We start from the raw sequence: 21,524 nt of genomic DNA, 5'->3' as shown, positions 1-21,524 counted from the left end.
TCCGGGAACACTTCTGGAAAGTCCCTAACTACTGAGATTTGATTCAGCTTCTGATTATCACCTAACGCATTTGCAGCCAACAGTATATAACCCTGACACTCTTACCCACTACAGTGCACCATTACAGAGTTCAGGTAATAACCCTCAGCTACCACTGCTCCATTTTTTCCTTCCGGCATAAACTGAATTGACCGCTCAAAGCAATCTAACAAAACTTGATTCTTTTTGACAACCAATCAAACCCCAAAATTATCTCCAACCCAACCATTGGTAAACAAATCAAATCGTGCACAAAGTCTCTACCCTCAAGCATGAAACCTATTTGTCTACAACCTGACCTAGTCATAACCGTCTGATGCAGAGTATGTACATGCAATTCAAAGGCTAATTCTGACAATTTCAAGCCTAGTTCCTCAACTTTGTCAAATGAAATAAACGAATGCAAAGCTCTAGTATCATACAATGCAACCAAGATTTTATCACCAATTAAACAGTTACCTCTCATTAGAGGATCCGCCTTAGCAGCATCCTTGGCGTTCACAGCAAATACTCGCCCTTGGTGTTGACTCTAACCCGCATTCGGGTTCTTCCCACAAGTGCAATCCCTTGCAATATGACCAGGCAAACCACTGTTGAAGCAACCACTCTGATTCCCTCTCCTTTTGCCATGCTGGTACTAGTCATAAGTGTTCTTTCTAAAGCCTCCTTGACTTTGAGGCGCATGTCCTCCTCTCTTGAAATTCTGACCCCTCGACTGAAAGTACTTGTCACATCCTCGACTAGTGTTTCCTCCACAAGGGTCCTTTGATGAGGCTACCGTCTTTGCATATTCATGAACAACTCTAGCCTTGTTCACCAAATCGGAGAAAATACAAATCGCCAAAGGAGCCACAACAGTCATGATGTTGTCCATCAAACCCCTTTGATACGTAATGTATTTCCAACTCTCGTAGGTCTCTGAGGCACCCTAACACATCCTAGAGAACCTATAGATCTCCTCAAATTAGCTAGTATAGTCCCCCACAGACAAGGAACCTTGCTTCAGCTGCATAAGTTCTATCTCCTTCGCTTCCCTTGCAAATTCAGGAAAATACTTCTTATAAAAAGCCGTCTGGAATACATCCCAAGGGATATCGGCATTCTGAAGCTGTAGTAAGCGACATTCTCCTTGCCACCAATGTTGAGCCTCTCCCAAAAGTTGATACGCAGCAAACTCCACATACTGGTTGTTCGGGACATGCTGTGCTTGCAACGCATGCTCCATGGCCTGAAACCAATTATCCGCTTCCGTAGGATTGGTTGAACCTCGGAAACTTGGTAGATGAACCTTGAGAAAAGTAGCCAAGGTCATCGGAGCACCTCCCATATTATCACCATTTCCTTCGGAATTATCATTTCCGTTGCCATCTCCATTTCCATTCCCAGCCGGTTGGCCCAACCTCTGCACAGCTTGCAGAGTCGCAGCAGCATTAGCCTCCATGGTGTTCACAAGATTCGCCATTGCTGCCATGAATTCGGCATGGTTATCGGCCAGTTGCGCATTTCTACTCTCTGCTCGTGAACGTGTACGACCTCGTCCGCGAGTGGCCATTAGGGTTCCTGTCTACACCAAACAATCGATATCAAGGTGATCAGTCTCAATATCAAAAGCCTAGTACTTCAATTATCCCAAAAGGCACTCACAAACAAGCATGCTATGCAATATCAAGTAGATAACCTAAATAGCATCAAAGAAAAAGACACAGAGTATGCATTAAAGCACAACCGGTCCATCCCATCATAAAGCAAAGGTTAATCAAAGGTTACAACAAGTCTAAAGCTTATACATATAATATATAGAAGAAATAATATGTTTCCAGAAGCCCGATGAAGGATACAGCTCAAAAATAGGATTTGAAAAGCGCAAAACGTACACACGAAGCTACTAACTTAATGCACAAAAAATAGAGATAACATAAGAAAATATCAGAGTATAATAGCATAAAGATCTAGCCACGGCTTGCGGAGTTTAAGCCGGCTAGCTATATACAGACCATACAGGAACCTGACAATTAAAACAGCTTATACAAGTTTTTCTCTCAAAGTAAGCCTCTAGGCAAAAGTAAAATACAAAAGTGAGAGATAAAAACAAAATAAATCAAAAGACTTCAAAATATATCCAAGATCCTCCGCTCTGTCACCATCAAAGTAACTCACCGAGGTGGGTTGCAACCTGCATTTGAAAAACAACAATAGAATATGGTATGAGAACCGGAGTTTCTCAATATGGTAATAGTGCCCAGTGATGTAAGATATAAGACTCCGGGACGCCAGAGGCAATCCTAGAACTTCATATCCATCACAAGATTCATCTTAAAGCATACTAAAATATTAAAGCATAAGTTAAACCTTAACATAATAAAAGGGCATTCTAACTTAGGGGATTTTCTACTCTAACAGTTCCCCGCTGTCCCACAGCCTTCACCAACCTATCCTCCTTGCGATCCCATCACCACAGCCTTCCTAACCTCCTCAATCCCAGTAGAAAACACAAATAATATCAATGCAAGTAAAGCACAAGTATAGGCATATATGGCAAGTAATTTAAGTAGGCAATTAGGCATGTTATATAATTAGGCAAGCAATTACAAGTCGGCAAAGAAAACAAACAGATAGAAGATGCACATGATGAATACCTGTCCTACTGGCTGTGATATCACATTGTCGGTTCAACTGCCAACCCAACACATCTCCATGGAGACGTTGTCCTTCGGAATCATAATTGGAAACCCCCGAGATATGGTGTCGGAACACCGTCCAGGATTTTGTGCCTGCACACTCTAGTGATTCGAAAGGATGTGAGCGGGATACTATTGCCACGGACCTCACATCTCAACGTAAGCGGGACGAACCACCGCCCTTACGCCGCCGCTGCTACCTCGACAGGAAGGATCCAACCACCGTCCCTGCCAGGCGCATAGCGTCTCAACAATCTCAATATAAAACAGTGATACAGTGGTTTTCAGAAAACATTTTCAGTATATCAATGATTCATCATTGCCATTCCGAGTCCTCGACTCATCTCAACCACTACCAATTTAACATTTCCATTCTAAACTCATCAGTTCATCAGTTTCTCAGTTCATATACCATTCTTCCTTCTCAGAGTTTTGCACAGCGATGCGTGCACGTGTCTGACGCGTACGCATGACAAGGAAGTTTGCCAAACGACGCGTACGCGTGACTGACGCGTACGCGTGACATGCGCTACCTGCAGAAATCGCAGAAAATGCTGGGGGCGATTTTGGGCAGAGTTTGGACCCAGTTTTTGGCCCAGAAATCCAGACTAGAGCCAAGGGACAAGCAGAGACTCGACAGACATTCACATTACGGATAGTTTTAGTTTTAGTTTTGAATCTGAGAGAGAAATTACACTTCCTCTAGGTTTTCTTCACATTCATAGATTTCTAGTTTTTATGTTTTTTATGTTTTTGCTTTGGATATTGAGAAGAGTCATTACCTCCATTGAAGTTGCCATTATTCCAGTTTGTTTCCTTATTCCTTTACGCTTTTAATTGCACATTAACCCTGTTCAGATAAGGATGTTGCATTTTGGGATTTATTAATGCAAAGTACTATTTTTATTTTTAATTAATTTTCAGTTATTATTTAATTTATTATGTCTTCTTCTTATTCTCTTTATATGCCTGTGAAAGTTATATTCATGTCAATGGAGTAAACTCCCAACTTGATTTGGGAGTTGATTAAAAGGAGACTCTTGAGTTGGCATGCTCAAGTGTTAATTTTAATTGGAAGTTGTTGGCTGGCTCTCTAGTCTCTGACTCTAATCCTTCCTTAGGAGAGGATTAGGACTTGAGGATATAGTTGGTTAGTTAGTTACTTGACTTTCCTTTATTCAGTAAGGGATGACTAAGTAGAACAACAACCTTTTAATATTACACTTGGGAAAATCCAACAAGGATAGAACTTCCAATTAATCTTCTCCCGGTCAAGGCTTTTATTCTGATTATATAAATTCTCTTGCTAATTCTCATTGCTTTTATTCACAATCATCTACTTTTCTGTTCTCCAACTCTCAAAATTTCTCAGAAAACTACTGACTAATAAAATAGCACTCTTTTGTCAACTCGTTGGGAGACGACCTGGGATATTTACTCCCAGTATTTTTATTCTAATTTTGTGACAACCCCTCTAAATTGATAAGCGGATTTTAGTCGGTTAAAAACTGTACTTGCAACGTTGTTCTTATTATAAATTCTTAATCGGCCAATTTCTACCACGTCAATTTTTGGCGTCATTGACGGGGAGTTGCAATAGCGTGCTAAATTGTTAGTTGGTGTAAATATTTTTAATTTTATTTATTTGCATATTTTATTTTATTTTATTACCATGAGCTGTATGTTTCTTTTGTTGAATGATGCGTTCACTGCATAATCCGAGCTTAGCCGCATTTGATCCTGAAATTGAAAGAACTCTTTCGTGTATAAGGCGAGCTCGGCGTCGGTTAGCCTCTGAGGGTGGTGAAGTGGTTGCTATCAATTCACCAGTCTCATCGAGGGCAAATCTGAAGCACCGTTTGAGGAAGAAACAAGCTCCTCTTCTACTAATTCGGTTGATTCACGTGCAGGTAATATGGCAGAGCCCAAGAGGATTACTCTCCAGGAAGCAGGAGCTCCAGACTTTACCCTGAAACCGTATCAAGCACATCACCCAAATCTGGCTGCAGAATTTGAACTGAAGACTGCACTAATCAACTTAATACCTAAGTTTCATGGCTTACCTGCTCAGGAGCCTATAAAGCACCTCAGGGATTTTCAGACAGCCTGTTCTACTGTTAGGCCTCATGGTGCAGATGAGACTTCTATTCTGCTGACCACCTTCCCATTTTCTCTTGAGGAAAAGGCAAGGGAGTGGTACTACACTCAACCTAAAGCGGTTGTTACTAACTGGGATATACTCAGGAGAGAATTCTTGGAGAAATACTTTCCAGCTAAAGTTACTGATAGACTGAGAAAAGAAATCTCCTATATTATTCAAGGCAAATCAGAAAGTCTTTATGAGTATTGAGAGCACTTCATGAATCTTCTAGACGCATGCCCTCACCACATGATTGACAAGTTGGTGTTGATCAGCTACTCACACAAGGCATGAAGCCTCAGGATAAGACTACATTGAATGGTGCGAGTAATGGTTCTCTGAAAAAGTACAAGACCGCGGATGAAGCATGGCAGCTGATCGCCGATTTAGCTGAATCTACCCGGAATGCTAGGCATAGGACCAACCATCCCAAGGTTGTTGCGGAGGTTTCCTCTAGCGGTGAGACTGCTGCTCTCACACAGGCTCTGGGAGAGATGACCAGCATACTGAAGCAGCTACAACTGAATCAACAACAATCTCAGCCTCCCTCACCACAACATAGTCACCAGTTGGTTCCTCAGAGAGTGTGCGGGATATGTGCATGCTATAGTCATTATACTGATGAGTGTCCGCAGCTCCAACAAGAAGACAACACCTTGGCAGCTACTCACAATTTCTATGACTGCCCGAATCAAGGATACTATCAACAAGGCGGCAACTACAACCAAGGTGGGAACTGTAGCCAAGGTTGGCAAGACAACTCCAACCAGGGCTGGAGGGACAACTCCAACCAAGGCTGGAGGGACAACTATAACAGAGGAGGCAGAGACAACCAGAAAAATCAGAGGTGGAATAATAATAACAATCAGTAAAATTGATACCAGCAGAATACTCCCTATCAACAGCAGAACCAGAACCAGCCTTACAGAGCACCTCACCTAAGGTAGTCCCAAGGACCTCAGAACAACCAATAGTAGACCCCTCAGATCACTTATCCCCCTTCCTCTTCTAATGACGAGATACTTCGTTCTCTTGCACAAGGACAACAAGACATTCAGACTACACTGAACTCTACTATAAATGGTCTAAATGCCATGTTACAAGATCTCGTCTCCCGGATGGATTCATTATCTACTCCCAACAACCAGTATTAAAGCTCCAGTGGAATTCCTTCTCAACCTTTATCCAACTCCAAAGGTGGAATTAATGCCATCACCTTGAGGTCCGAAACCACACTGCAAGAGAGGAATCATGAGGAGCCAAGCTCAAAGGAAAATGCCCCAGTTGAGGACATGGTTGAAGTGGAGGATGTTGAAGAGGAAGATGAAGTACAAAACATGGTTGAAGAAGAGGCAGCTCAACCACAGAATGGAGAACCAAAGGAAGCTGAAGCTATAAGAGACGCCATCCCTATCCCATTTCCACACCTTGCAAGGAAGCCCAGAAAGCAGATGGAGCTCGACCCCAAAATGGTAGAAATCTTCAAAAATGTTGAGGTAACAATTCCCCTTTTTGATGTCATTCACCAGGTACCTAAATATGTAAAATTTCTAAAAGATCTGTGCATGCATAAGGATAAGATTAATGAGCTAGAAACTATTCCTTTAGGTAGTTCTATATCTACTTTAATGGGGATATACCAGAAAAATGTAGTGATCCAGGTCCATGCATGGTTAACTGTACCATTGGGGTGTAATATTTTCTGACTGCATGTGTGATTTAGGAGCGTGCGTGAGTAATATGCCATTGTCTATATATGATACTTTAAGGCTCCCTCCCTTAAAAAGGTTGGCATCTCGTTTTGTTTTAGCAGATAAAAGCATCATCACAGTCGTTGGAATTGCTGAGGACGTGCTGGTGAGCATTAAGGGGCTCACATTTCCCGTTGACTTCTATATCTTGGAGATGCCCCCTAATGACTCAGGAAGACCGTCATCCATCCTACTTGGAAGGCCATTCCTGAAAACTTCAAAGTTCAAGCTGGATGCCTTCTCAGGAACTTATTCTTTTGAGATAGACGGCCTAGCAGTGAGCTTCAATCTGGATGAAGCTATGAAGCACCCTCCGAAAGATCATTCTATCTTCCAGTGCGACATCATTGATGAGACTGTAGCTACAGTTCAACAAGAAGAAGTAGAAGAGATGCACATGGAGCAAGGTCCAAGTGTGGGGAGACCCTCTGAACACAATGAAGACACTTTGCCACCATCACTAGCTCCAGAAGCTCAAGTGCCTAGCCATGAGCAGAAATTGGAATTGAAGCCCCTTCCACTCCACCTCAAGTATTCTTACGTTGAGGATAATCAGAAGCTCCCAGTTATCATTGAAAGGGAACTGACTTCCCAACAGGAGGAGCAGCTGCTTAGTGTGCTGAGAAGACACAAGAAAGCAATTAGGTGGAGCTTGGCGGATATAGTAGGCATCAGCCCTCAAGTTTGTGAGCACAGGATATTTTTAGAAGAAGGAGCAAGGCCTGTTCGTCAACCCCAAAGAAGACTAAATCCCACCATCTTAGAGGTTGTCAAGAAGGAAGTGACCAGACTGCTGGAAGCTGATATCATCTATTCAATCTCAGATAGCGAATGGGTCAGCCCAGTACAAGTGGTGCCCAAGAAGTCTGGAGTCACTACAGTGAAGAATGAGCAAGGAGAGCTCATAGCAACTAGATTGTAGAACGCCTGGAGGGTTTGTATTGATTACAGGTGCCTCAACCAGGCCACTCGCAAGGATCACTACCCCATGCCATTCATTGATCAGATGCTAGATCGTTTGTCAGGTAAATCACACTACTGCTTCTTAGATGGTTAAACAGGATATTTTCAAATTTTTATAGCTCCTGAAGATCTGGAGAAAATTACTTTTACATATCCCTTTGGAACGTATGCATACAAGAGGATGCCTTTTGGCTTATGTAATGCACCGGCGACGTTTCAAAGTTGCATGATGAGTATTTTCTCATATTTTCTTGAGAACTGTATGGAAGTTTTCATGGATGATTTTAGTGTGTACGGTGATTCCTTTAGCCTTTGCTTGGATAGTTTATCTAGAGTATTAGACAGGTGTGTTAGTTCAAACCTTGTTTTAAATTTTTAAAAGTGTCATTTTATGGTCAAACAAGGTATTGTTCTAGGACATGTTATTTCTAATACTAGTATTTCAGTTGATCCAGCAAAGGTAAATATCATTTCTAGTTTACCTTACCCCTCCTCCATGAGGGAAGTCCGTTCATTCCTTGGTCATGCAGGTTTCTACCGGAGATTTATCAAGAACTTCAGTAAGGTAGCCCTGCCTTTATCCAGACTGCTGCAGAAGGATGTTGAGTTTGAGCTGAGTGAGGACTGTATGGAAGTGTTTGATAAGCTGAAGATCACATTGACTCAAGCCCCGATTGTGAGAGGACCTGACTGGAGCCAGCCCTTTGAGATTATGTGTGATGCCTCCAACCATGCAGTAGGAGCGGCGCTGGCCCATCTCGCAGGTAAGGACCCTTTTATAATTGCCTATGCCTCTAAGACCTTAGATGCTGCTCAGTCCAATTACACCACCACTAAAAAAGAGCTTCTGGCTATTGTTTTTGCTCTGAATAAATTCCAAGCCTACTTACTTGGTACTAAGGTGGTAGTGTACTTAGACCATGCAGCTCTAAAATATTTATTAGCCAAAAAAGAGTCCAAACCAAGGCTAATACATTGGATATTGCTGCTGCAAGAATTTGATTTAGAAATTAAAGATAGGAGTAGCTCCTAGAATTTAGTGGCGGACCACTTGAGTCGCCTTGAGCACATTAAGACTGACTCCACTCCTATCAATGATGCTTTTCCATTTGATAGCTTGCATGCAATATCCGAAGTAGTTCCTTGGTATGCACCTATAGCTAACTATCTAGTCAGTCATACCTTCCCTCCTAATTTTACTAAGCATCAAAAGGACAAGCTGAAAAGCAAGTCCAAATATTATATATGGGATGACCCTTATTTATGGAGGTATGGTGCTGACCAGATAATTAGAAGGTGTGTGCCTCAATCAGAATTCCAGTCAATTTTAGAGGCCTGCCACTTATCTGAGAGTGGTGGACATTTTGGTCCTCAAAGGACAGCTAGAAAAATTTTAGACTGTGGATTCTGGTGGCCCACTCTTTTTAAGGATGCTACTGCCTTCTATAAATCTTGCTTCCCATGCCAAAGGTTTGGAAATATATCCAAGAGAGATGAGATGCCCCAACAACTTATGCTATTCTGTGAAATTTTTTATGTTTGGGGCATTGACTTCATGGGTCCGTTTCCAAACTCGAGCGGTTTCTTATATATATTATTAGCTGTAGATTATGTTTCTAAATGCATGGGTGGAAGCAATTCCTGCCCGTACTGATGATGCTAACACTATTGTCTCTTTTGTTAGAAATCATATTATCTGTCGCTTTGGATCACCACGAGCAATCGTGAGTGATCAAGGCACTCACTTTTGTAACAAGAGATTAGCAGGTCTACTGAAGAAACACGGCATTGTTCATAAGGTGGCGACTGCCTACCACCCCCAGACTAATAGACAAGCTGAGGTGTCAAACAGAGAGATAAAGTGTATCTTGGAGAAGATTGTCAAGCCTCATAGAAAAGACTGGAGCACCAGGCTACAAGATGCGCTTTGAACATATCGGACAGCATACAAGACACCAATCGGGATGAGCCCCTTCTACCTAGTTTATAGGTAGAGCACAAAGCATTATGGGTGGTAAGAGAGATCAACATGGGATTTGAGAAGGCTGGTACTGAAAGGAAGCTGCAACTGGCAGAACTGGAGACCCTTCGACTCGAAGCATATGACAACTCCAGACTATACAAAGAGAAGGTGAAGGTTGTAGATGACAAGCATATCAAGAGAAGAGAGTTCAGACCTGGGGAGCTGGTCCTCTTTTATAACTCCAGACTGAGGCTCATGCCAGGCAAGCTGAGATCAAGATGGGAAGGTCCCTACAGAGTCGAGAAGGCAGAGCCATACGGAGTCTTTCACCTGAGTCATCCTTCAAGCTCCAAATTCATCAAGGTCAATGGACATCGCTTAAAGCTGTATCATGGTGAGAAGATGAAGAACACCAAGGAGCTAGAGATCTTCCTCTTGGAAGATCCACCAATAGAAGAAGACTGAGCTTGTGGACCGTCAAATTTAAGGACGTAAAAGAAAAGTGCTAGGTGGGAGACAACCCACCATGGTACGATCTTTCATTTTTCTTAGTTTTATTTTAGTTTATTTTTATCAGTGTTTAGTCATAATTTTTGCATTCTGCATTCTGCATACACAAAAAAAATCAACGCGCACGACGCGCGAGCATCCACGACGCGTACGTGTTGTCTGTGAGTGCGAGAATATGCAGGTTTGAACAGAGAGTTCCACAACGCGTGCGTGTCATTTGCAATTTTGACACTCCACGCGTACGCGTCAAGCATGTGCACGCGTGGATGAGAAAAATCGGCGTAAATGAGTGTTTGGGCAGAGAGTTGAGATGGCTTGGGACTGGAACTGTGCTAGAGGCACAAACTTGATCACGCGTACGCGTCGTTTCCACAAATGGCCATCCACGTGTGTGCGTGCATGACACGCACGCGTCATATGAGAATTTTGGTTCCCAGGCCACGCGAACAGAGAGTTGTGCGTGCATACGGCTGCCTTCGCGCGATTCGCACAAACCAAGGGCATGCGTATGCGTGCCAGACGCTTACGGGTCACTATCAAAATCGCGCGTCGCATGCGTCGCCTCACTTAAACCTGTACGCCGCCCAGTTTCCGTTACCCTCCCCCCAAATCCTAATTTTCTTAATTCTTTCTTACTTCTTTCTTCTTTCTTCTTCCTTCCCTCTTCTCACTTCTTACTTTCTACTTCTTTCTTCCTCCTCTTTTCATCTTCTTCATTAGGTTTCTTTTTCTCATCTCCTCCACTATTTCATTCTTCATTTAATTCTTGCACTTAGTTACTTTTCCTTTCTTCTAAATTTTCTTTTAGCTTCATTATTTATGGTTTCTTTTCTTCCTTTTTCATGCATTTTTACGTTGGTGTTAGAGCTTTATTTGAGTTATATATTATTATCTTTGAGTTTGTGGATATTGTGGGGAATAATTTGACAATTGACTTGGATCTCATATGCACTTGGATTCCTTATTTGAATCCCTATTTTAACTTGAACACCAAGTGTTTGTGAAAAAGCCAACATGGCATTTTTGAATTCTTTTCTACTCTTTCCTCACTACTTTAATGCCTTTTTTTCATAACACTTGCATTCCACATATAATTGGAATTATCATTCACAATTGTCATCATTACAAATGCTCTTTTATTTGGCACATTTATTACTTGATGCTTGAGTTATGCTTCTCATGCCTGTTACTTGCATATTTTTACCCTCTTGCATCTTATTATTCTGAATTGCCTACCTGATCTTACTTGATGTCTTACCTACATGTTGTAGCTACCATATATTTGAGATATCATCTTTTCTTTGGCATTCATTATCACTTAGAATTTTTCTCCTTCCAGTCTTAGTTATCTACATTTCACACTCTTCCTTTTTTTTTCCTTAGGCATCGGTACCAAGAAAGGAAAAGAGAAGGCCACTAACAAGACACCAGCAAGGAGAGGAACCAAGAAAACCTTGGCAAAAGCGCTTCCATCTCCCAGTGTAAAGCCACCAACAAAGTGGGTGAAGAGGATCATTAAGGTTGAGGAATTAGAGAAAGCTTTTCCCGCCCGAGACTCCACCCGGTTTGCTAACCGTTATTGCGAACAGATGTTCCCCATCCTAGCTGAGAGGAACTACAACAATGAACATCTGCTCATTGTTCCAACATACTTAGTTGATTTTGTGGAGCCCCGGATAGAGAGGAGACAGTAGAGATTTTTGAGAAGGCAGCCGCGAGAGGCCAACTTATCATGGGTAGTTGAATTCTACTCAAACTTCCACTCGTCTACTTTGCAGACTGTCTACATTCGTCATCAGCAAGTCCCTGTCTCCGAGAGTGCCATACAGAGAGCACTGATGACAAGTCATCTTATGCTAGTTTTACAAGCATTTTTCATTAGTTTCATTAGGTATTATGCACTTTCTTGCACAATAAGTAAGTAATTGGAGTGGATTTTCATGATTATGTTGAACCAATCAAACATCATTTATTTTACACAAAATCATAGATTTTATGCTAGAATTAAATGATTTTATAAATGATGTAAAGATCTAGTAATTTTGGTGGGACTTTGATTAGTTATTTGGTTGCTTGTAGGTGAAGAAATGATGAAGAAAGGAAAGAACCAAGGAAGCGCTGCATTATCAAATGTGGCGTTCATTAAGGCAACGCTAGGAAACTAGCGCACCAAGAGGAAGGCACATGCCAAGAAGCCACATTCAGTAAAGTGAACGCTACATTCACTATAGCCAACGCTTTCGTGCTTTTGGCCAAGGCCCATGAAGGAGACGCATCAAAGCAACAAGGGTAGCGTTAAAAAATTCAAATGCTATGTTCACTTTAGTGAACTTTCTCGTGACTCAAGGCTTGGAAACAAGGGAGCAAAGCCCAGTGTTCAAGGTCTTGAACGTAGCGCTCGAAGAGGGAGCACCAAGGGAGCTGGGCGCGCATCAAATCAACAAGGGTAGCGCTCAAAAATTTAAACGTGGAGTTCCCTTTTGCAAACGTTTTTGTGACTTTTGCCAAGGAAAGCAAAGCACGCACCAAGCAACCAACAGGGAGCCACGTTCAAAGAGTGAACGTAGCGTTCAATATAACAATGCTAGGCAAGAAGGCTTAGCACGTGAGGAGCCACAAGAGTGAACGTCAAGTTCACTAATCCAACGGAGCGCTCCACTGGAGCATGCCTCTAACCCAATTTCAATCAATTGCCATCTTGGATCCATTTCTTCACAAATCAAAAGGCCCACTCCAAGCTTTCAAGACCAAAATAGAAAATGTATAAATAGGAGTAAATTTGATTTAGAGAAGGGACCTTTAGCTTATTTTTAGTATTTTCACTTTTAAATTTTCATTTTGAATTTGGGAATTGGGATTAAATCTAGTTTGCTTTCTGTTTACATTTTCTTTCTTCTGCAACTTCTACTTTCTGTTCTGGGTTTTTGGATTGAGATTGAAGAACTCCATTGAATTTCTTGATCTGAGAATCATCTTTACTTTTCTTCTATATAGTTCTGAGAATTGGAGAATTGGATCTGAATTTTCTTTATTGTTTTCATTTTCATTTCTTCTGCAATTTCTTTTCTGATTGGTCAAGGGAGTAATTGAGATCTAGATCTGCTTTCTGATCTCATTGCTCTTCTTCGATCTTCAATTTCTCTTTTAGAATTTCATAATTGAGCTAAGTTTTCTTTCTGTTTTTTTCTTCAAGTAATTTTCCATTTCTGTTTGGTTACTGAACTGAATCTCTTCATCTCATAGCTCTCTGATTTACTTTAGCTTGCATTTTCTTGTTCAATTTTGAATCCCAGTACCCAAATCCTTTTATTCTTTAAGCAATTTATATTTCTCAACAATTTAGATTCAGTAATTTACATTTCTTGCACTTTAAGTTTCTGCAATTTACTTTTCTTACAATTTAAGTTTCAGCTCTTTTACTTTCTTGCACTTTAAGTTTCTGCAATTTACTTTCTCTGCACTTTAAGATTCAGCTAATTTTAATTCTGCAACTTTTATTTTCTTGCAATTTTTCTTCTGTTAATCAAAATCACTAAAATCATCAACTATTCACTTAACTAAATTCATCACCTAACTAAAATTGCTCAGTCCATCAATCCCTGTTGGATCGACCTCACTCTTGTGAGTTATTACTACTTGATGCGACCCGGTACACTTGCCGGTAAGTTTGTGTAGAATCATTTTTCTCTCATCAAGTTTTTGGCGCCATTGCCGGGGATTGATTTAGATTGACAATGATTAAGTAAGGTGATAATCTAGATTAAGCATTTTCTTTTTCTTTTTACTAAGCACACTAACTGTTTGAGACTTTGTCTCCACTAATCCTAATTACACTCAAGCTGCAGAGTGTTCTGTTTGTATTTTTCGATTTCTGGTTTTGTGTGTATGACAAAAGCAAGGAGAGAGGTCTCCACCTCTTGTGACTCTGATGAGAGAACTCTCCGATGACTAAGGAGAGAAGCAAGAGGAAAGGGAGTCATTGGTGGAGAGGAATCAGAGGAAGAGAATAAAGAGATGGAAGGGAATGCCCCTAATCCACCAGAGGGAGTGTCTCACAATAATGGCCAGCCTCAAAGGAGAGTTCCAGCCTCCTATACTTTCCCTAATCCAAGGCACTGTGGGAGTAGTATACTTACTCCAAATGTCAATGCAAAAAACTTTGAATTGAAGCCTCAACTCATCATCTTGGTGCAAAATAACTGTTCTTATGGAGGAGGTCCATTGGAAGATCCAAACCAACACCTATCCACTTTTCTAAGGATATGTGACACAGTGAAAATCAATGGTGTGCATCCAGACATTTACAAGCTGTTGCTATTTCTGTTTTCCTTGAGAGACAAAGCTGCTCAATGGTTGGAGGCATTTCCAAGAGAAAGCATCAACAGCTGGGAGTATCTAGTGAATAAGTTCCTAGCCAAGTTCTATCCTCCCCAAAGGATTGTCAGACTCAAAACAGAGGTCCAAACATTCACTTAGATGGATGAAGAGTCATTGTATGATGCCTGGGAGAGATACAAAGCTCTAATCAGGAAGTGCCCACCAGAAATGTTCAGTGAATGCGATAGACTCTAAAACTTCTATGAAGGATTGACATTAGAGCTTAAGAGGCACTTGATTACTCTGCTGGAGGCTCAGTGCAACTCATGAAGACAGCTGAGGAGGCTCAAAATCTCATTGATACTGTAACAAACAACCAATACTTCTATGGTCATCAAAGGCAATGCCAACCAGCTCAAAATAAGGTGATGCATCAATAGATTCAACAACAGATGGAGATGATGGCCAAGAGGATTGATGGACTTCAAGTGGCAGCAGTGAACACTCCACATCAACCATCATGGGGGAAAAATGAAGAACTCTATGAAGAGCAGCAGCCAAGGAGTTAATCAAAATGAATTTCATGGAGATACCTACAACTCATCCTGGAGGAACCACCCTAATTTTAGGTGGGGAGACAATCATAATCAAAACCAGCAGCCTTGGCAGAGAAACTCAAACCAGAACAATTCTAGAAACATAAAGCATCAAAATACTAACCAAAACCAAAACAGAAAACCTCAATCCAGCTACTACCCATCCAACAACTAGACCAACTTCCACTCACCATCTACATCCTATAATCAACCATAACCACCCCAAGAAGCTTAAAGGATCTCCAACTTGGAGACAATAATGGAAAAGATGATCAAGCATCAGGAATTGGCCAACAAGAATTATGAAGCTTCACTGCAGAATCTAGAGAGACAAATTGGCCAATTATCCAAGCAAACAGCAACTGAGAGACCACCCAATGCATTACCAAGTGACACCATTCCCAACCCCAAGGAGGAATACAAAGCAGTCCAATTAAGTAGGGGAAAAAACTTGGTAAATGACAAAGAAACTAACAAGAGGCCAGTTGAGAATGATAAGGCCAGTAGCAAGGAAGAAGTAACACTTAAAGACATGCAAGAGCAAGAGAAGCTAAAGGAGAAAGAGGAACAGCCACAATCCTCAATGAAAGGAAAGCGAATCATGGAGGAGCCATCACAAGAACAGAGGAAGATGGTGAAGCCATATACTCCTTCCATTCCATATCCTCAAAGATTGCAAAAGGAGATCAAAGACCAATAGTTCCCCAAGTTCCTAGAAGTTTTTAAGAAACTGGAGATCAATATTCTTCTTGCTGAAGCATTGAAGCAGATGCCTCTATATGCAAAATTTCTCAAAGAGCTCATCAATAAGAAAAGGAGCTGGAACGAGAAAGAGACAGTAATCTTAACCCAGGAATGTAGTGCAGTGATTCAAGAAGGCCTCCCGCTAAAACTCAAAGACCCTGGGAGCTTCTTCCTACCTTGTGCCCTTGGTAACATAATCATTGACAAGGCACTGTGTGATTTAGGAACTAGTATCAACCTAATTCCTATGTCTATGATGAGAAGGTTATGTATAGAAGAAGTGAAACCTACACAGATGTCATTAGAGCTAGTGGATAGATCTCTGGTAATTCCCAAGAGGGTGATTGAAAATCTCTTGGTCAGAGTAGGGAAAATCATATTACCAGCAGATTTTGTAATCTTGGACTTAGGAGAAGAGGGAAATGACTCTATGATATTGGGAAGACCTTTCCTGGCCACAGCAAGGGCCATCATTGATGTGGAACAAGGAGAAATGACCTTGAGGGTAAATGATGAGAAGATCACTTTAAATATCTTCCAAGAAGTACAACATACTATTGAGGAGAAAAACTACATGAGGGTTGAAGAAGAAGAACTACAGTGGAAAGAAAAACCTAATGAGGCACTCATCAGCTCACTTGTAGAGCAAGAGATGGGCAGTGGAGAAGAAAAAGAGGGTAAGGAACATGTGAAGGTTGAGAGGAGAAGGCAGGAAGGCATTGAAGAGGTGATTATTGAGAAGGAGGCCCCTAACATAAAATCTGCTGCAGAGAAAGAAGGACAAGTGAAGAAAGGAAAGAAAAGTAAGAAAAGGGTCCCAAAAGGGTGGAAGAACAAAAAGATACCAACTGAAGGATTCTCAAAAGGGGACAGAGTAAGATTGATATACCAGTAGTTAGAGACAGATCCACAAACTGATGATTACTACACCATCAACAAGATACTCTCACTGGAGCATGTGGAGATTGACCATCAACGTACAGGAAGAAGGCTCACAGTGAGAGGAGACAAACTGAGGCACCACAATCATCAGTCACCCTAACAAGGGACCAATGTCAAGCTAGTGACAATAAAAGAATGCTCCATGGGAGGCAACCCATGATTTAATATTCTTGTCTTTGCTTTAATTTCGATAACTAATGGTTTTTCTAGCATAAGTTTGAGCTCTCATGAGTGAATTTGATAACTGCACACATCATCTTGAAGCATATGTTTGACTCCTAAATTTGGTGTGCCTCAAGGCACTTTAAAATAACTTTTCATGCATAATTGATCATAGAACCATTATGGGATATATACTCATTCATTTTGTTTAAGTATATAGCCAAACCTTAAGTTTGGTGTCTGTATATGCTATGAATTTCAAGAAAGTCATTTTTACTCAAGGGTTCAAATTCATGAATAGATAAACCATACATTGCATCATTTTATGCGTTTATGGTAGCATGGTAGCAAATAAAATGTTCCTTATAATGAATATACTGATTATGATAGATATTCATTGAATTTTATATAGATCACTTAGAAGAAAACAAGTTTGGTGTTCACCAAAATTTTGTTCAATTTCTAAGAGGCATGGTTGGTTATTCATAAATAAGGAACACATAGCAACATTTTCTTTTTATATATATATTACACCACCACCGTATGAAATTTAAAGTTTAAGCTCACTATTTGTTTGGTTCATGTGGATAGGAATGGTTAAATTTGAAGAAAAGGACAAAAGGCATGTACGGTTATCACAAGATGGAAAGGGGAGTCACATGTGCTTAGTTAAGTGTGCTCTCTTGGAAACAAAATCTGCATGGTTTAACACCTAGGAGGCCAAACCACATGACCAATGAGGGAGTGATCCTTGTCTTCATCCACCTTTACATGCAAGCCGTCCATTCCATGAACTTTCAACAATGCTTTGATGAATCCTCACCCTTCATGGCAACTTAACCGAATCCTCCACCCTTGTGTTTTGCTTCAAGACATCATGACCTTGTCTATAAATTGGGAGCAACACTCCTTAAGCCACACACCTTTGCTTTCTTCGTATAAGTCCCCCACAAGATTTATATTGTTCTTCTCTCACCCAAAGGCATTACATAGCACCTTACCTCCCATTCTTCCATCATAACCGTGCTCTAAGAAAGTTCTATCTTTTCTTCTCACTTCTTTCCTTCCTAATTCATGGCTTCATCAAGTTCTAAAAGAAGAAAAGGAAAGGAACCAGCTGAAACCGAACCACCAACCTATGATACCAAGAGATTTAAGTCTCAGTTTCATGAATTAAGATATTATAGATTGATGGAATCAAAAAAGATCATTCTAGAGATGAGGTTCAGACTAAAAGATAGAGAATATCCCATCATGAGAAAAATAACCATAGAGAGGATATGGGAGCTTCTATGTGAACCTCTCACAGACATAAGTGCAGTCATGATAAGAGAGTTCTACACAAATACTGTGAGGTCAAGCAAGACCAGCCCTCCCTACAAGAGCTATGTTAGGGGGTTAAAGTAGATTTCAGCCCATCATCCATCATGAGAGTCTTGCAGATAAGAGTGATAACCTATGGAGAACGCAGTTTTGATGACAGAATGCAGGGTGAAAATGACCCTGATGAGATACTAAGCGGGTTATGCTTTGAAGGCAAAGACTGAAAAAGAGACTCAGAAGGAAATCCAAGCTACTTGAAGAGAATGGATCTCATACCTGAAGCTAACGGGTGGTACGAGATAGTGAGAAGATCCATCTTCCCCACTGCAAATATATCTGAGGTTACAATCAAGAGGGAAATTCTGACATATTGCATACTTAGGGGAGGAGAAATCAATATCCCACAGCTCATCGCAGATAGCATTCAAGAGATAGCCGAGGATACTGGTAAATCAAGTAGACTTGGTCACCCAAGAACCATTCTGAGGCTGTGCAAGAGAGCATGAGTACTCTTTAATGATGAAGATACAGAGAAGGTAAAAGGAAGCAGAGGGGTCACCAAGCAAAGCATGGAAGGTGTCACTGATGACACTGACAATCAGCAAGAGAGAAGAGCTCAAGGAAGAAGGAGAAGACCACAAGTGGAGGGAGAACAAGCTTCTGGTACAATGGACCTGAGCCAAATGCAAAGAGCCATTGAAGAAATATCTCAACAATTCATGAGAGCACAGGAGCAACAACAGGAGCAATACTTGAAGCAACACAGTAGCAAATGATGGAGAAGCAAGAAAATTTCCAGCTCAAGATGTTGGATCAACAGAGAAAGTTTCAAGCAAGAATTCTTGAAGGACAAAGGGAACAATCAGAAAATTTTCAAGAAACATTTAATAGATTATCCCTACGACAGGCCAAGTAAAGGGAGTACACCCAAAATCTCTACCTATGGAAGAATATATATCATACAATTGGAGAGCATAGGAACTTGGACAGAATGGAGTATGATATAGAAACTCAAGCAAAGTTGGACTATGTAGTCCACAGCATGCCAGCATTGAACCAATAGATCAAGCCATTTGCTCAATGCCCAGAATTGGTAGACCATCAGAGAGCAAAAGCCCAGAAAAATCCAGCACACATGCAACAAGGATTGAAGGATGCTGGGCTCTGGGGTCAGGTAGACCAAATTTGGGATCGTAGGTGCCCTGTTGAAGAACCCCAAGAAAGAAGCAAAAAGCATAAAAAGAAAGGGGAATCCAGCAAAGGAAAGGAGCATAACAATTAAGAGGTGGTGGAGTCCCTTTTATAGTTTTAATTAAATAAGGATGATGCATATCTGAAACATGATATGCCTCCAAATATTTTATATTCTGCACTTTCATATCTTGAGTAGATTTCTTATTAGGATCTGCATTATACTTGTTATCACTCATCTACTTTAAATTCATATCTTGTTTCCTTTTTTGCATCAATAAGAGAAAATGTTTGAAATAGAAAGTGATTGTCTAATGTGTTAGGAATTAGAATGAAGTTTTGTGGTGGTAATTGCTTGATTGGATGGAAAGCTCAATAATAAAAGCTGCATAATGTTCTATGTAGTGTGAACTTAGTTGCTGTCATAAAACCTGTTATTAATGTACATCCCTGGGAAATGAAGAAAAGTAAGAAAGAAAAAGAAAAGAAAAGCCTAGGATTGGCAACAAAAGTAAAAGAAACAAACAATAAGGCTAGACACCAATAGCTTGAATCTTAGGATATATGTCTGTGGTGCTTCTTGTACTAGGATATGCTTGGACAATTAGGTTCTGAGGAGTCTTTCAAAACTTGGTAACTTGGATTAACTAATTTGGGATTACCAACCGAAAGTCCATTATTAAGAGCAACCTAGTTACAAAGCATTTAGTGACCCAAAGAGGTGTTGGACATCAATGTTCCTAAGAAGAATTGTGAGCCAAGTGTTTGTAGTGAAGAAGTGTTGAGCAAAATTGAGCCAAAAGGCTGCTACAACACTTGACACTAAGTTATCATTGAGAAATAAGCTTTCTAAGCAAAAGAAAGAAGGAAAAAACCAAAAAGGGATGAATCAAAGAGCAAGGAATTATAACAGCAACTTTAGTGAATCCTCAAAGAAACATTTCTTATCTATCAGCAAAGAATAAGTGAGCTACATCTGTCTGCATAAAATCCCATGATCTTAATTCAATTACCTGCTAAATAAGGATATATGCTTCTCTGTTTCATTTCATTTCTTCTCATGTTTAGTGCTTGCTTGGGGACAAACAAGGTTTAAGTTTGGTGTTGTGATGATAAGTCATCTTATGCTAGTTTTACAAGTATTTTCATTAGTTTCATTAGGTTTTATGCACTTTCTTACATAAAATCATAGGTTTTATGCTAGAATTAAATGATTTCATAAATGATGCAAAGATCTAGTGATTTTGGTGGGACTTTGATTAGTTGTTTGGTTGCTTGTAGGTGAAGAAATGATGAAGAAAAGAAAGAACCACGAAAGCGTTGCATTACCAAACGTGGCGTTCATTAAGGCAACGCTAGGAAACTAGCGCACCAAGAGGAAGGCACATGCCAAGAAGCCACGTTCAGCAAAGTGAACGCTACGTTCACTATAGCCAACGTTTTCGTGCTTTTGGCCAAGGCCCATGAAGGAGACGCATCAAAGCAACAAGGGTAGCGCTCAAAAATTCAAACGTTGCGTTAACTTTAGTGAACTTTCTCGTGACTCAAGGCTTGGAAACAAGGGAGCAAAGCCCAGCGTTCAAGGTCTTGAATGTAGCGCTCGAAGAGGGAGCACCAAGGGAGCTGGGCGTGCATCAAATCAACAAGGGTAGCGCTCAAGAATTTAAATGTGGCATTCTCTTTTGCAAACATTTTCGTGACTTTTGCCAAGGAAAGCAAAGCACGCACCAAGCAACCATCAGGGAGCCACGTTCAAAGAGTGAACGTAGCGTTCACTACAACAACGCTAGGCAAGAAGGCTTAGCACGTGAGGAGCCACAAGATTGAACGCCAAGTTCACTAACCCAATGGAGCGCTCCACTGGAGCATGCCTCCAACCCAATTTCAATCAATTGCCATCTTGGATCCATTTCTTCACAAATCAAAAGGCCTACTCCAAGCTTTGAAGACCAAAATAGAAAGTGTATAAATAGGAGTAAATTTGATTTAGAGAAGGGACCTTTAGCTCATTTTTAGTATTTTCACTTTTAAATTTTCATTTTGAATTTGGGAATTGGGATTAGATCTAGTTTGCTTTCTGTTTTCATTTTCTTTCTTCTGCAACTTCTACTTTCTGTTCTGGGTTTTTGGATTGAGATTGAAAAACTCCATTGAATTTCTTGATCTGAGAATCATGTTTACTTTTCTTCTATATAGTTCTGAGAA

The 21,524-nt window shown here is 40.6% G+C and overlaps 1 protein-coding gene across 1 annotated transcript; it reads right to left on the bottom strand.

The window, feature by feature from the left end:
- On the bottom strand, nucleotides 1,004–1,591 carry LOC107611119. Its single transcript, XM_016313080.1, has one exon. The coding sequence runs from the start codon at nucleotides 1,589–1,591 to the stop codon at nucleotides 1,004–1,006; it is 588 nt and encodes a 195-aa protein (XP_016168566.1).

This window comes from Arachis ipaensis, chromosome B08, assembly GCF_000816755.2.
Source record: "Arachis ipaensis cultivar K30076 chromosome B08, Araip1.1, whole genome shotgun sequence".
In the NCBI taxonomy this organism is placed as follows: domain Eukaryota; kingdom Viridiplantae; phylum Streptophyta; class Magnoliopsida; order Fabales; family Fabaceae; genus Arachis; species Arachis ipaensis.
The sequence above is the reverse complement of the archived record's forward strand: the minus strand, read 5'-3'. Positions and strand labels throughout refer to the sequence as shown.